Source organism: Oreochromis aureus, linkage group 22 (genome assembly GCF_013358895.1).
Source record: "Oreochromis aureus strain Israel breed Guangdong linkage group 22, ZZ_aureus, whole genome shotgun sequence".
NCBI classification, from domain to species: Eukaryota; Metazoa; Chordata; class Actinopteri; order Cichliformes; family Cichlidae; genus Oreochromis; species Oreochromis aureus.
In genome coordinates this window covers 34,680,684-34,695,586 of record NC_052962.1, presented here as the reverse complement: position 1 = coordinate 34,695,586, position 14,903 = coordinate 34,680,684, and the positions used below count along the sequence as shown (strand labels likewise).

At 39.9% G+C, this 14,903-nt stretch overlaps 1 protein-coding gene across 1 annotated transcript in view; it reads right to left on the bottom strand.

Moving 5' to 3' along the window:
• LOC116312243 (chloride channel protein 1-like) overlaps nt 1-14,903 on the bottom strand; it is a 58,407-nt gene that overhangs the window by 17,552 nt on the left and 25,952 nt on the right. The window contains exons 13-19 of the mRNA XM_039605974.1: nt 14,621-14,731; nt 13,498-13,711; nt 12,999-13,132; nt 11,225-11,316; nt 6,220-6,327; nt 5,470-5,557; nt 2,178-2,260 (exon numbers count right to left, since the gene is read on the bottom strand). Coding sequence (XP_039461908.1) covers nt 2,178-2,260; nt 5,470-5,557; nt 6,220-6,327; nt 11,225-11,316; nt 12,999-13,132; nt 13,498-13,711; nt 14,621-14,731 — 830 coding nt within the window. The remainder of the gene's footprint in view (nt 1-2,177; nt 2,261-5,469; nt 5,558-6,219; nt 6,328-11,224; nt 11,317-12,998; nt 13,133-13,497; nt 13,712-14,620; nt 14,732-14,903) is intronic.

The window sequence follows — 14,903 nt, the reverse complement described above, 5'->3', positions numbered from 1 at the left end:
AACATCCCACTGTGTGCCTATTTGATATTCATGGTTGTAGAACTGTGGCTGATGTAAAAACAATCCCCACCGAGGAACAGGATTGAATCCAAAAACATAATAGAGAATCAGACTGGCAATTCACCAGCCACAGCAGTGGGCACAACACAAATCAAATTCTAATCTTGCCAGTTCACAAGCATATGCTTATTTCCAGTGTGGTTTTCATTCTTGCATGTACTGCCTTCCTTGCGAGCCAAGATCACCACCAAGCTGAATATAATGACTCTGCCACCAGCATCTGTATTTCCATGAGAGCGAGCGAGAGAAGGTGGAGAGAAAGATGCTCGACTTCAGTGAGTTTTCCTGTGGATGAGACGTGAATTCATGTGCTTCTGTCAATCAGATAGGCATGCCTGAATAGAAAGCAGACTTTCGCCTGGAAGATGTGGTTTCAGGAATATTTTCTTTAGAGAATGGATGAATATGCATTTTAATGGTTCACGACACATGGGAAAATTACACTCCTGACACAGCTTAATAATTAGCTGGCTGGAGGAAAGAGCGCAGAGGCTTACAAAGGCATTAAATACACAGACATGTAGAAACATACAAAGATGCTGGGATTCAATTCATTTTAGCTTTATTTATGTGACAATCAGGCAAAACCCTACATCAGGTAAAAAAGAAGTAGAAGTCTGTAAAAGACCTCTGGCAGAACCAGGCTCAGGGATGGGACGCCATCTAATACAAGAGATTTCAGGGTTAGGGGAAAGAGCAGAGAAAGGAGATTCTCCCCTCACGTCTACATATACAGTTCAGTGAAAAATAAAGGACACCCTAACTGCTTCCACAGGAATTAAGAGGGTAAGTAACAGTGAAGTGCTGCTAATCTAATGAACTAGATTTAGTGAACATCAGCACTGTTGGGTGTAATGTGCTCAAAAGTAACATGTTACTGTGCATGTTTGTACAGTAGAATCACTGCAGCGGTCGCTTTAAGTCTCTTTGGATGGTTTTCAACTTTGCAATTGAAAAAGCTATTTTAAAAAAGGGGTTTTTGACAGTGTGTGTAGCCTCAGGTTTACATCGTTAACTGGTAACTTTGTGAAAATGCGATTCATGTCATGTTACGGAATGTAATGGGTCACTTTTTCCAGTGTGTAATTAAGTAACGTACTGGAGTACTTAAAAAAATTAATGAGTAATATATAATATATTACTTTTGTTGAGTTGTGAATCCAACACAAATCATCATCTAATGTAAACAACTCTAGAAGTTTTGACTGTCTTCACGTCTAGGAGCATTCAGGTGTGCTTTAACACAAAGCCACAATCCTCCCAGGAGCCGACATCTGAGCAAACACCCCAGACTCTACAGGCCTCAGTTAGCATGTTAAATGTTACAGTGCATGACAGCACAAAAGCCTGAACAAGCATGGCCTGTTTGGAAAGGTTGCCAGGAAATTGGGTCATGCAACAGGACAATGAGCCGACACTGATCGGCAACTCTACAATGGAAAGACTACAAAAAAGGAAAGAATTGAGGTGCTGCAACAGCCCAGTCAAAGTCCAGACCACAACCCAACTAACATGCAGTGGAGAGACCTTAAGTGAGCTGTTCATGGCCTCATTGAACTGGCACCATGTTTTAAAGAACAATGGGCAAAAACTCCTCTACAACAATGTGAGAGGCTGATAAAGTCATGCAGAAAAAGTTATTTCTGGTAAAGCTGGTTTTACAAACTGCTGAACTGTGCAATAAGAAGTGCAGACACACCCGACCCGGTCTGCCTGCTCTCACAGGTTCACATGACTGTTCTTGCCTTTGCTGTAAAAAGAAAAATAGCCACTCACATTTCTCTTAAGTTGTTTCCATGTGACAACAGAGATGATACTGCATTGAATTAAGGTGTCATGCCCTGTCTAATGGCTCTGCGTGAAAGAGGGGTTTAATTACTGCATATTTAAACAGAATTTAATCTTTTCTCCTTTGTTTGATTGCATCTATCATGTCTTTTAAGCAGAAAGGACCAAACATGAGACCGAGAGCATTGCACGAATTGATTATTGTAAAAAAAAAAAAAAATCCCGCCCTACAAAGACGTGACATACAGAGTGGAGATGTGAAGCATATTTAATGCACCTGATGCATGAGAACACACGCACTAGACATGCAATGAGACGTGCAGACACACCTGAGACTGGCCCTCTGTCTGCCTGCTCTTAGAGGTGAAGATATTCCTGAGTGTTTTCCTCACAGACTGCAGAGAACCTTTTTCTGAGGGAGGAGTGAAGAAGGAGACTCGGTGGGTAAAAGGTCAATAAATTATACAAATGCAGCTTTGGAGAAAATAACTCAAGAGTAAATGGAGACTTTTACAGACTGCAGGAAAAAAAACCCTCGTTGTTGCCTGGAAACCATTTCACTGGGACATTGTCTGTCTCTTGTTATGTTTGATGGGCTACTGAGCAGTTTGCTGTGCCACAATAGACACAGACACCATCTGGATACTTGGAGTGAACAAGCTGCCAAACCTTCGCTCACTGCTGTTAGGGTTGCAGAGTTATTAATTCCAAACATTTGACATCTGTTGAGGGCAACAATGAACATGTTGAAGTCAATTTGGTAACCTAACAAAAAGAGTAGACAGGTTTAACTTTAACCTTTAAAAAGCTAGAAGACCATCTTTATTGCTGCAGGGTATGATTGACTTTAGTGGGGAGTCTTCTGGTTTATCACCATCGGGAGTCTCACCAACATGTGATGGAGAAAATAAATAGGTTACAGGTAAAGCTAGGCTGGCCTTGAGTTAATGATCAAACACAGATATCTTTCTGTAAACAAGCCTTTCTTGTGAACTTAACAAATGTGCATTCAGAGTTTTGTCAGCTGCAAAAAATATATTTAACATATTTTTAAGTTGCATTTCAATGCATAAAGTATATTTTTATGTATCAAATTAATAATGCACAGACCTCTGCTCACTAAGCAAACACAGACTCTTTGCAAGAATTATACTGTTGTGCTGAAGTGCAGTCACCTCCTAAAGGACTACTCTGAGCCTGTGCATTTCTTCTCACGTGAGTCATCTGCAAAATGGGTTAGAATATATATGCATTGCATTTTGCTTATCTTGAATTCATCTTCTTTACCGCTTCTCTTCTTTCAGCCACTAAAAATAAGAAAGTTAATCGTGTTAGATTTAGCTCCCTCACAAAGAGCTGATTTAATCAACCATCTGAATGACAAAATTAAATGAAACTAACTGCTGATAAATGAGTGAAACTTTGCATTATTTGTTCACTCACACAGTCAGCTCTTTAAGTGGACTTTTTGGTTTTATTGTTTGCAATATATACATACACACAGTTAAAATTATGGATGCTTATATTAAACATCGTCAGTTCAAACAATGAGGTCATTATTTGTAAGTATAACCTGAAAGCTTCAGACTGTGTTAAACACTTTTTTCCTACTTTTGACTCTTTCGTGTCAGTGAGAGTCTGTGTGGCAGACTGGAGGACAGATCGAAGCTGCGTTAGTCTGCACGTGTCCTCTCTGCGTACTCCAGCTTCCTCCCACAGTCCAAAGACATAAGTGGGGCTAGGTGGTTGTTAGATTGTAAATTAACCGTAGGTGTGAATAATTGTCTGTCTCTCTGTGATAGCTGTATCCCACCGCTCACCCTGGACAGGTGGGACAGGCAAAAACCTGCTGTGACACTGAACTGAATAACCAGAAGAAAAAATATGGATTTGATTTATGTCCAAGAGTGATATCTCTAATATATCCCACCCGTGTGCTGCATGAAGTGGGGGAACTGAGGGGATGCAAACATCCCAGCAGAAAATTATTATTTTAAACTGTAAAACATACAAAACACCTTTATTATAGCTTAAAAATAAAAATGGGAAGCTGAGCATAACAGCTCCAGTTTAAAGATAAAAGGCTCAAATAGCAGCATTAAAATCTGAAATCTGTTTAACAAATGAATGTAAACTTTTTTTTAAAACCAACAAATCAGAAAGCAACACATATTTTGGCTTCATGTATTAACAGTTGTGTTAAACCACTGACTCTGTCAGCAGTTTCACTACTAAAAGCTGCACAGCCTTGTTATTTCTTTCATTTTTATTGATTTCAATTTGAAGTAAATATTATTTATAACAATTTTCTCCACTCATCTATTATTATAGATGTTTTTCATTTCTTTTTCCATTTAGCTCGACTGTGTTTGTTGCTGTGCGTTCACCTCTTTGTTTTCTGAAGACTCCTAAATAAATCCTCCCAAGTGGGATAATTAAACTTTTATTGGAATGTGCCTGAGATGCAGAACTGGAGCTACCATTTTGAACTGTGTGTTAAACTGAAGTTTTTGCTTCATATTTCCCAAAATTGCAGCTTTTGTAATTGGATGATCAGTGCAAAGACCAGCTTCAGTCCTAATTCAGGCTAGAAACAGTCTCACAGTTATATTTAACAAGCACATCTTCTTTATCATGAGCTTCCTACAGCCTCCCAAATAAATATGACATGAACAATTCAAAGTGTGACCATCTTTGTGAGTGTTATAAGAGTAAGAAGTTCAGTCTCTGCGTGATGTCTTTAACTTGCTAAAACTGCTTTATTGCTAAAAACTGTGTGGGCTCAGAGGGCCGTTCCTCCTGACCTCTGTGTGTTAGGATTAGCATTAATGCTGCCACTGCTGTTTACACGTTGTGTAACATCACATTGTTCCCTATGATTCGATTAATTCTGATGGGTCCCCCTTTTCATACTTCACGAGCACCAATAAGACGTGTTTGTGTCCTCTGGGCAGTAATCTGCTTAGCAGATATGAGAACCTGGTGAGCCTCATACACCATCTGGGATGTGACTAAATGCTTAGTCATATCAGATGAGATATTTTTTTTCCAAGGAGAAGAAGGGGAGACATAGCGAAGAATAAATCCCATTACATCATCCTAGTGAGCAAAACTTGTCTGAAAGAATCAATATTACTGTGACAGGAGCCATAAGGCTTTCATTCCCCAGCCTTGCCTCCATGTCACACAACTCCACGGGTGTAACCGAGCTAAGGAAGAGGGATCAGAAATTGTAATTGTCCTCCACAATCTGATTTCTGTCTACATAAAATTAACCTTTAACCCTGCGCTGAACTTGAACAGAAACTTGGGCAACAGTGAAAGCATTACCCTCCGAATACACAACGTGTTAAAATGTTTGGACGTGCGCTGCTTTGCTTTACCCAGACCACCATTGCAAATAAGAATAACATTATTACAATAATAACAGAAAAAAATAGATGAAGAAATTATCCATCCTTTTTTAATATTCGGCGTACGGTAATATATTCCTCCTCTGAAGCAGCTGAAAGTATGAGAAATTTATACACAGACAGCTTTAGAGATAATGTATGACTACTACACCTCTGCCAATATTAAATATTTATGTTTTCTCATAAATATGTAATCCTCTCAACTCACCAGGAGCAGGAGCAGTGTGGTTCGAGGAAGGCTCCTGGGGCTTCTGAGGAGGCAGGGGACCGTTCCTCTCCTCCTGTACTGGACTACCCTGCAGACGACCGCCACGAGTTATTAAGGAAATTAGCATTAATAAAGAGCCTGCAGACCAAGTGGTAAAGGTAAACTAGGATTTAATGCAAGGAACAAGTAGCAATATTTTAAAGGTACATTTTGTAAGTGCAAAACGTAATTAATAATCTCTTCATCGAAATCTTCACCACCAGGGGGCAGCGTTTTACCTCTGGATGCTCTGTTTTCGGATGTTGTTCTTTTAACTCCTTATACTCTTTTAGACCTAAACAAATGACCTCAAAAGGCCGTGCATCTTCCCCAAAAGCCATTGTACATAATGGTGTTTTTAATCACTTGCCTGATTAAAATAAAAGTTACATTTACTCTCTGCACCATCTTATGGAACTAAATTCACTTTCAGTTGATATTTCTTCCGCACACGTTTGGGACATTAAGTCCAAGTGGTTGCTTTTTCACATTCTGCTGATAGCTTCAGTTAAATTTGGAAGGAAAACTGTAACACAGAGGAATCTGCAATAAATATATTTACGCTGAATACTATTAGCATAAATCTATGACTGTGGTCACGCTGTCACTTAAACGTTAAACAAATTAAAACTGAGGAAAGCAGCTATAGAGTGAAAACTCATACACAATTAATGAAAAAATCCCTATGAATATATTAAATGAAACGCCCACCTTCTCTCCGTCCTCCTCCTCCTCCTCCTCCTCCTCCTCCTCATCTACAAAGGCGAAGGACTCCCAGCTGTGCTTCTGAGACTGGTTCTGCTCCTGCAGGCTGCGACCCTGAACTCACATCCAGACAAACACATTAAAACAGAGCGGTGCTGTACCTGTGCCAAACTAAATCTAATCCAACTCCTTAACACTGATGCTGTTTTAGCACCTGCTCTTTATCTTTAGTCCTGTTACCTCACCCGTTTGAATGGGTTAGCAAATCCATGGGTTTTTAAGGTGAATCATTACTGTACAGTAGGTCTTCCACTCACTACAAAATCAATATCTTTTACACAGTCGAGGTTGATTCGACATTTCCTTTCCTTTAGTTTATTTAATTCCTGTTTTAAGATATTTATCAACATCAAAAGGATTTAATAAATAAATAAATAATTCAAATGCTAACATTCAGTGAATATTTAGGACTAAATTTGAGGAGAATATATAGGCCTATATTTTATTTGAATAATTATTTGAATAACAAAAATTATTGTAAGACTTCATAACAATGTCACACTAGTAAGCATTATTAAGGTATTTTATGTTTATAATTATGATTGTTAATACAGTGATGTGGTAGCACTGCAGTGATAACTTTACATAGTGTAACAGTAACAGAGGATAAACATATCTGCATGAATGAAACACTTAATAATGCTGAACAGTGTAATAATAATACACTAATAATAGTGTGATAATATAAAACCTTATTATAAAGTTCTTCAGTGTGAATCACTCTTGGCTTAGATTGGTAGACCATAGATTGGTAGACCATAGATTGGTAGACCATAGATTGGTACTATTGGTGATTTCATGGGAAAAATCTTCTCCAAAAATGTTCATTTTTATATCAAGAAAAAGAGCAGAGGGATTTTTAACACCATCACATAATGTAAAACACACAGCGATTACTAGAATGTTTCATAATTTGCATAATGTTTTCCAATTTTAGATTTCACTCTGCTCAGTAACAGCTGACTTTTCAGTGCTCCAAATCAATAACAATTGTAAACACTTGTTTTTTTAATGTCTGGCTTCAGGCTCTGCCTCTGCATGAATACACATGTAAAAAGAGCTTCAGCTGAACTTGAGAGGCACTCGAGCAGCTAATTCACTGACATAGTCATGCTGTAAACTCAACATTATGTAATTATGTAACATTAATGCAATTATTGCATTAACAACCATGTTTGTACACTAGTTAGGCATTACACATCTGCTTTTGGGAGCAAAGTGCTTCAAAAAGAAACCCAGTAAACCCACAGGATGTTAGCTCCTGTGTTTATACATGAAATCGTGCTTGTACACAGCAGCGCTCCACAAGGTATTTATAACATTATTTACATGTTCTGCATCATTTAAATGCATCATTGTTATTCAGCTTGAAGTAACTCTGAGAAAACTTTACTGGTGTTTCTCTTGTGTTTCTCTTCAAAACTATGGAAAGTAGCAAAAACCCACCCAATGGTCAGTTTTTACCAGGTCTGTGAAGCTTGTTTGAAATTCTTCACTCTGGATTTAGTGGTAAGGTGAACAATTTATGTCACAGATACAAATTTTGGTGGTTGTTAAGTTACAAATGTGCAACATATGTTGAATGTGGCACGCGAGACAAATGCAAAGAGATAACGTGACCCTACGTAACCCTAACATGTGGGAAAATCCAAAGACTTATTATAATTATAATAAAGTGTCCTTTAAGGGAGTTTTTGAGGATGCCAATGTTCATATTTTGGACAGAGAAGATGGATGGTTTGAAAGAGGAGTGAAAGAAGCCATTTGTGAGCGACTATCAACTGTCTGCCATCTATAATCCAGTTCTGAGATCCCTTCCCAGACGCCTTAACGCCCACTCACATCCTGGCCCATCTGACCTCAGGAAATTACATGATAGGGTGGGGCCAGGTTTCACAATGAGCTCACCCGAAACCCTGGCTGATTGTGACCCACACCCGTTTTCACACCTTGGCTCATGTAATTAGGTAGAGGATCAATATGGGGTCCACAACCCTCCTAGGGACACTCCCATAGGGTTAAAAATCTGGGACTTTCCACCAGTTTGGTTTAGAACTGAAGAAGCTTCTTGGATAAAACGTCTTCAAGGAAACTTAAAGAAGTCCAGACGCTTTTTTTCCGAGCTCCTTGCCTACGATGACCTGGATGACTGAGAACCTTCACAGACATATACTCACACCTGCACACCTAATAACGTAATCTATAAAAGCACAGAAATTAACATCTGCTGTATGTGTGATGATGGTCGTGCAAAGTTTTTTTTAGACTGGCCCACCCATTAAGAAGAGTAGATAAATACATACATATGCTACCATCATTACAGTGAGATGATGAAATGATTGAAAAATCATTGATTTTATGAAGTCAAATTATACCAGCAGAATTTAAAGATAAAACTTTTTGTGATGGGGATGACGTGTCAGTAACCATGGTGATAACTCATAGAAAGTATTGGCGTGTAAAGAAAAATAATTCTATTTTGAAAGTGAGCCCAAAACACAGACGCCATAAACAACAGATGCAGCTTCTGTCTGAAGATGAACATTTTTGTTGCTGCAAACTTGCAGTTTTAAACAAATAACAACAAATGGATGCAAATATAAACTTTATCTTTTATCCAATATGACCTGAAAATATGACTGAGCCTGTAAAATAATCAGGATTGTGTTTGCTGAGGTCACACAGCAACAGGGCCATAAACTTCTATACAAGCAAATATGGTTGCAGTCGTCGCCTCCTGCTGGCCATGAGAAAGAATTCAGGTTTAAAGCACTTGTTAGCTTCACTTTTCAGACGCAGCATCTACATCCACCTTCATACAACCAGTGTTGGGTAAGTTACTTTAAATTAGTAACTTAGTTACATTACTAGTTACTTCTCTAAAAAAGTAACTCAGTTACTTCAAGTCACTCGTTACTTTCAGAGTAACTAGTTACTAGGGAAAGTAACTTTGGTTTTACTCAGAATTCTCTTGTTAATGTGTTGCTTCCGTAACTGGATACCCAGCAAGATTGTCAGTCTTCTAGCTTGCTTACTTGCCACAAGAGCACTGTGCCACCTACCAATAGAAAGGAAAAAATAATGTGCACATTTCCACGAGAAAAATCCCACGCCTGGACCGTCGTTGACCGCCGCCATGATTCTAGCCTGCTTTTTACATCCAACACAAAAACTGCAGTCGTGGTGCTTTTGATTGTACTCAGAACTTGGAAATTCTGCCTTCTGAATAGGAAGATGTAGGTAACACCAGACTGCAGATGAGCTGCATACAGAGCTGGACTGGGACAAAACAATCGTCCCGGGCATTTTGACTAGAGACCGGCCCACCATTATAGGAAACATCATAAAGCCTTTGAATGAAAACAAACACTGTTGTGACAGTGATGTACACTGTTCTGATGGTATATATGTATCAATCTATCAATTGTTTGTTGTAAGACTCAGATAATTATTTTTTTTTTTAAAGCGAGACATTTTAAATGAGAATAATAAAGAAAAGTATTTCCTTGTGCCCCCCTTTCCCTGTTAATGCCCTACCTGGCCCCCTGGCAACACTTTGCTAGACCCGCCCCTGCACAGTTACCAGCTGTCAGCTACATAGAAAAGGATCCTGGTGTTATTTGTCTCTCAGAAACAGTTCATAACTTCCTTCAACTCATTCATGTCACCTAAAAGGTAAACCTGTTTCTCCATCACCTGTTCAGCTCTGATGATTCAGTAAGGACATCTCCTGGTTTCATCTGCATGTTTCCCTCTCACCAGATAACCAAACCGATATCATGACCAGCAGCTTTACAGCTGTGGCTCCAGCAAACATCAGCTGATACTAGCAATTAATATTAAATAAATTCTAACAACAGCTGATCAAGCTTAAACGTGCTGCTGTTGTTTAACGCGACATCCGCTGGTTTCCTCTTTCTGGCGCAAAGTGGGCGATAAATAAACAAGAGAGAAAAGCCGATCAGCTGATCATTGATCAGTTTCATGATTGAAGTAGAAACGGGAGAGAATGAGAGAAGAAGAGGCAGCTGTGCAGCTTCAGCTTTGTGTCTTTTTCATTGTAGCTGAAGTCCGGGACAAACTGTGTTCCTTTTCACCTCAATACGAAACGCGTAATATTTTCTCTGAATACGAGATGATTCTGTTTTTTACGGGACGGTTGGCAACTCTAATAATTAACGGTATGAACAAAATAAAGTTCAACATCAGTAACATAGCACCCACCCAGCTGTATAGAAACTCCGTCATGCTAGCTAGCACGCAGTACGAAAAATGTCAGCATACCGAAAATAAACTCCACCTAAACTTGGTTTATATCTGACTCGATAGACTGCAGGTCATAACTTCTTACCTGAAGTTCAGTTCACCTGACACTCGGACCGGCGGCGCTTCGGGTCTCTCCTCTTGCCTCCTTTTCCTTCATCCACCTGCTGGCCTCCACCACTTGCTAATGTTATTGAATCTGTGGAAGCTCCGCGATATCCACCACACGAAGTAACGAGTAACGAGCCTATCTAAATCCCAGTAACGAGTAACGCGTTCCTGGTTTTGGCATAATAACTAGTTACCGTGCTCGTTACCACAATAATAACGTAGTTACTGTAACGCGTTACTTAATAACGCGTTAGTCCCAACACTGCATACAACCTATGGACCAAACCCCACTGTCAAGTTATTATTATATTAAAATTTCGCAGAATTCCAGTGGGGTTTGGTTTGGTTTTTTAAGTTCAATAAATACATTATGTTACGTTAATGGGGTTAGGTTAACAAACTGGGGACCTGGCCAGGCTGTATCCTGCCTTTCATTTTAAGCTAATGGATGGATGGAAATCTATCATGTTCCCAAATTTAATGAGTAATTAGGATCTTAGAATTGACCAAAACAATGGTGATCAGGATTTCCGCCATGACTAAGAAGCTCTATTGCTTGCCCTGTGACTGTCCTCACCTGCATCAGGAGCCTTCTTTCTGGTGACAACCACCAATCACAGAGAGCCAGAAGCTCCACCCTGTCAATGCTGCCCAATAAGATCATAGAATCTGGAAACAGAGAAACAGATGTTAATTTTATTAATATCATGATGCCTTATGATTCCAAAAAAAAGAATCCATTAAAAATGGAAAGTGCTCTTATTTAAATGCCTATATTTGATACCGTTATATTTAATGTGATAGCAGCAACTCTTTGTGTTCTTTCAATTACCAAACACATTTCTGTGAGACACTTTGATGACTAATCCACTCATCCAATTCAGTTCTATTTCATCTACATCAGGGGTCGGCAACCTGTGGCCGGAGACGCATGCGGCTCGTTCATCCTTATACTGCAGCTCCGCGTGGCGTGGGAAAATAAATTATAACTATTTAACAGAAGTGTATTTTACTTGTGTTAGTTCTGTTTTTTAACTTGCAGTTCTAAACTGGAAGATCATTGTGATCTTGAAATCTTAAAATAAAATTATATTAAATTATTTTTTGTTGCTCAAAATAAGCGTCACACTCGCAGAAGCTGGTATACCCGCCAAAACGCCGTGCATTTATCGAGACTTTCAACCCCGGGTAGGCCAAGTATGGAGAAATGTAAGAAAAGAAAAATATCTGAAGAAAATAGAACATTTAATGATGCCTGGGCAGATTTATTTGCATTTACTTCTGACGAGAGTGGCCTACCAGCATGCCTAATTTGTGGATTGTTGATCTTTGGATCCACCTACGTATGTGAGCGGCTGTTCTCCACCGTGAACTATGTTAAAAACAAACACCGCTCATGCCTCACAGACGACAGCTTACAGTCCTGCGTAAAGATGAAGTGACTTCGTACAGCCCCGGTCTGCAGACGCTGTGCGCAGAGGTTCAGGAGCAGAAGTCCCATCGTAAACATACAACAGCAGACCCGACGATGTTTGCATGAACATGCTTTTCAGCATCTCTTTATTGATCACTTTTCACACACAGTTGCTCTACACACACAGCCCGACACATACCAAGAACAACACAATAGCAGAGAGAGCACACACTTTAAGCCGGCGAGACGTGATTGCGGATGCTGCTCAGGTGCATCCGGCTCCCCTGCAGCGGCACCGCAGACCACGCTCCGCTACACACATTAACCAGGTAAAATAAATATTTATGCAGATATTTGCAAATATTTATTTTTCATTGTTTAGTAACATAGGGCTTTGTTTCCAGTTTATTCCTTAAATTCAGGTCAAGGCTCTGCTACACGTTCCGAAAGCCCAAAGGCGAAATAAGGATGACAGCAAGCGACATTTTTTATTCTGTAAATGGATAATTTAAGTTTGGCTTTTAAATTCATTTAAAAGAGAACTTCAACTCAGCGTGTTTCTTTTTTGTTATAATTTTTTAAGAGTTTAAAATGTATTCATTACCAGAGATGGGCAGTTACTGTAATCCGATTACTTTTTTCAAGTAACTTGACCAACACTGTTCATTACATAAATAAAATGTAATTTTCTCTGTAGCACTTTATGGATTTCATAAGCAACACACTCTAGTTGTTTATACAAAGCATAAAGGTAAAGACAAACAAACAATATATACAATGTTATCTTCATTTTAGATGCCAAGTATTTGCGGCTCCCAGTGTTTTCTTTTCTGTGGAAACTGGGTCCAAATGGCTCTTTGGGTGTTAAAGGTTGCCGAACCCTGATCCCTATAATCCCCAGTCAATAGCAAGGAAGGTGCCTTATCAATCTGTTTACCTTTTGAGTCGACCAGGGGAATGGATTTGAGCGAAGTGGAGTCCAGCAGGAGTTTGACTTCTCGGTATGTGGACTGAGATGACATAAACTTCACCGTCGTCACCATGATGTCCTCTACAAAGATGTTGTATTGGCTGTGAAACAGATACAGAAAGTTGGAACTGCTACCCAATTTTAGAAAACACTGTACAAGAAAATTACCCTTCATCGTTACCAAGAGACACAAATTACATGTTTCAGCTGCATGGCATCTCTGCATGCTGAAGGTCCTTTATAATTGTAAGGTTTCCTCATCTGAAAGGGTAAACTGGAAACCTCTTTTTGTCACTTTCTTTTATTTACTTGCAAACATTTATCAATTATGCAGAAATTTAATTCTTAATGTTTTTATCCACCAACAATTACACCATTTATTTCCCTGGCAGCTGGAGTTATGGAGGGCATCACATTAAATTTGTTGACATCTTTCCCACATCTGGCTTGCGAAATGAAAACAGACCTCATGTGTCCGAAGCCAAGCTCCGGCAGGTACGGGAGCTTCTTGACTTGGATGATGGAGTCGTAGAGGGAGGGCTGCAGGCCCTGGGCCACCATGTTGGCCAGGATTACTGCCACCATCATGGGCAGGATGTGGGAGATCTGACCTGTCAGCTCGAAGCAGATAACCGCCGTGGACACTGTGTGAGTCACAGCCCCAGTCAACGCTGCTGCTCCTGCCAGAGAAACGGGATGGGATGATGAGGGTGGGGGAAGGGAGACGTGCCAAAGGAAAGACAGTACAAGATACAGTAGGAAGAGATGGATCACAGAATAACAGGAAGGAGGAAGGGTAAAAGTGCACTGATGGAAAGTAGAAAATGAGATGCACAGAAGTTAAAAGACAAGGAAGAGCAGAATAGGATGGGAGCAGACAGGAACAGAGCAAAGAGAATGAGGGAGAAAAGGAAAATCAGTGGAAGGAAGAGGAAACCATGAAACACAAGAGTAGATTAATGAGAAGCAATGTAAGGAGAGACAGGAAACACACGAGACAAATGATTGATACTGGGAGACTACCGAGAGAAGGATAAGAGAGAAGAAGAGATTAAAAAAGGTAGAAAGGGAGGAGAGAAATTAAGGACGGGCTTTTGTAGGCCAACGGGAGCGAGGATTGAAGAAAAGGCCACATTTCTGGGTCAGCTGTTGAGGTGAGGACAGCAGAGCAAACCCAGGGTGACATTTAACTGTCAGAGCACAGCGACCACATGCTCTGATGGAAAGGAGGAAGAGGACTTGGGATGGAGGGAGAAGAGGACGAGAATGGGGGTGGGGTAGAGGATTAGGTGGGGAGGACAAGTTGACAATGAGTGACGACTGGAGGACCAGAGAGGCTGACAGAAGGAGAAGCTGAAGGAGAAAGAAGATGAGGGAAGTGACAGTACAGAAAGAGGAAGAGGGCTGAACACGCCCGACAAGCTGAGGGCACAGGAAGCTGACAGTTAAGGGGAAAAAGATGAGGACAGTTTGACAGTAAGACTTATATGTTAAGTTAAAAAATAGGCTAGTTGCTAAGGTGGATCATAGTTAGCCGTGATTAAAGAGTAAACGTGGAAAAAAATTATGAGGAGAAACAAGAAACTAACCGATGACTGCGTACCCTCCAGGGATGATGCGGTAAAGAATGCCATCAAACACGATCCCATGAGGAAACAGAGTGGCCATGATCTCCCCTACCAGCCTGCCAAACGCAGCTCCTATAGGACGAAAGTGGGGCTAAAAGTAAATATAGTTTAAAAATAAAATACATTAATTATCATCAAAGTTTAGATAAAGGTTTCTGAACTGTACTGTTTACAGAGTCAATATTTATAGTGACAACCAAAGAGGATGAAGACTTAAGCCAACGCAAAGCTTCAAAACGCTCAC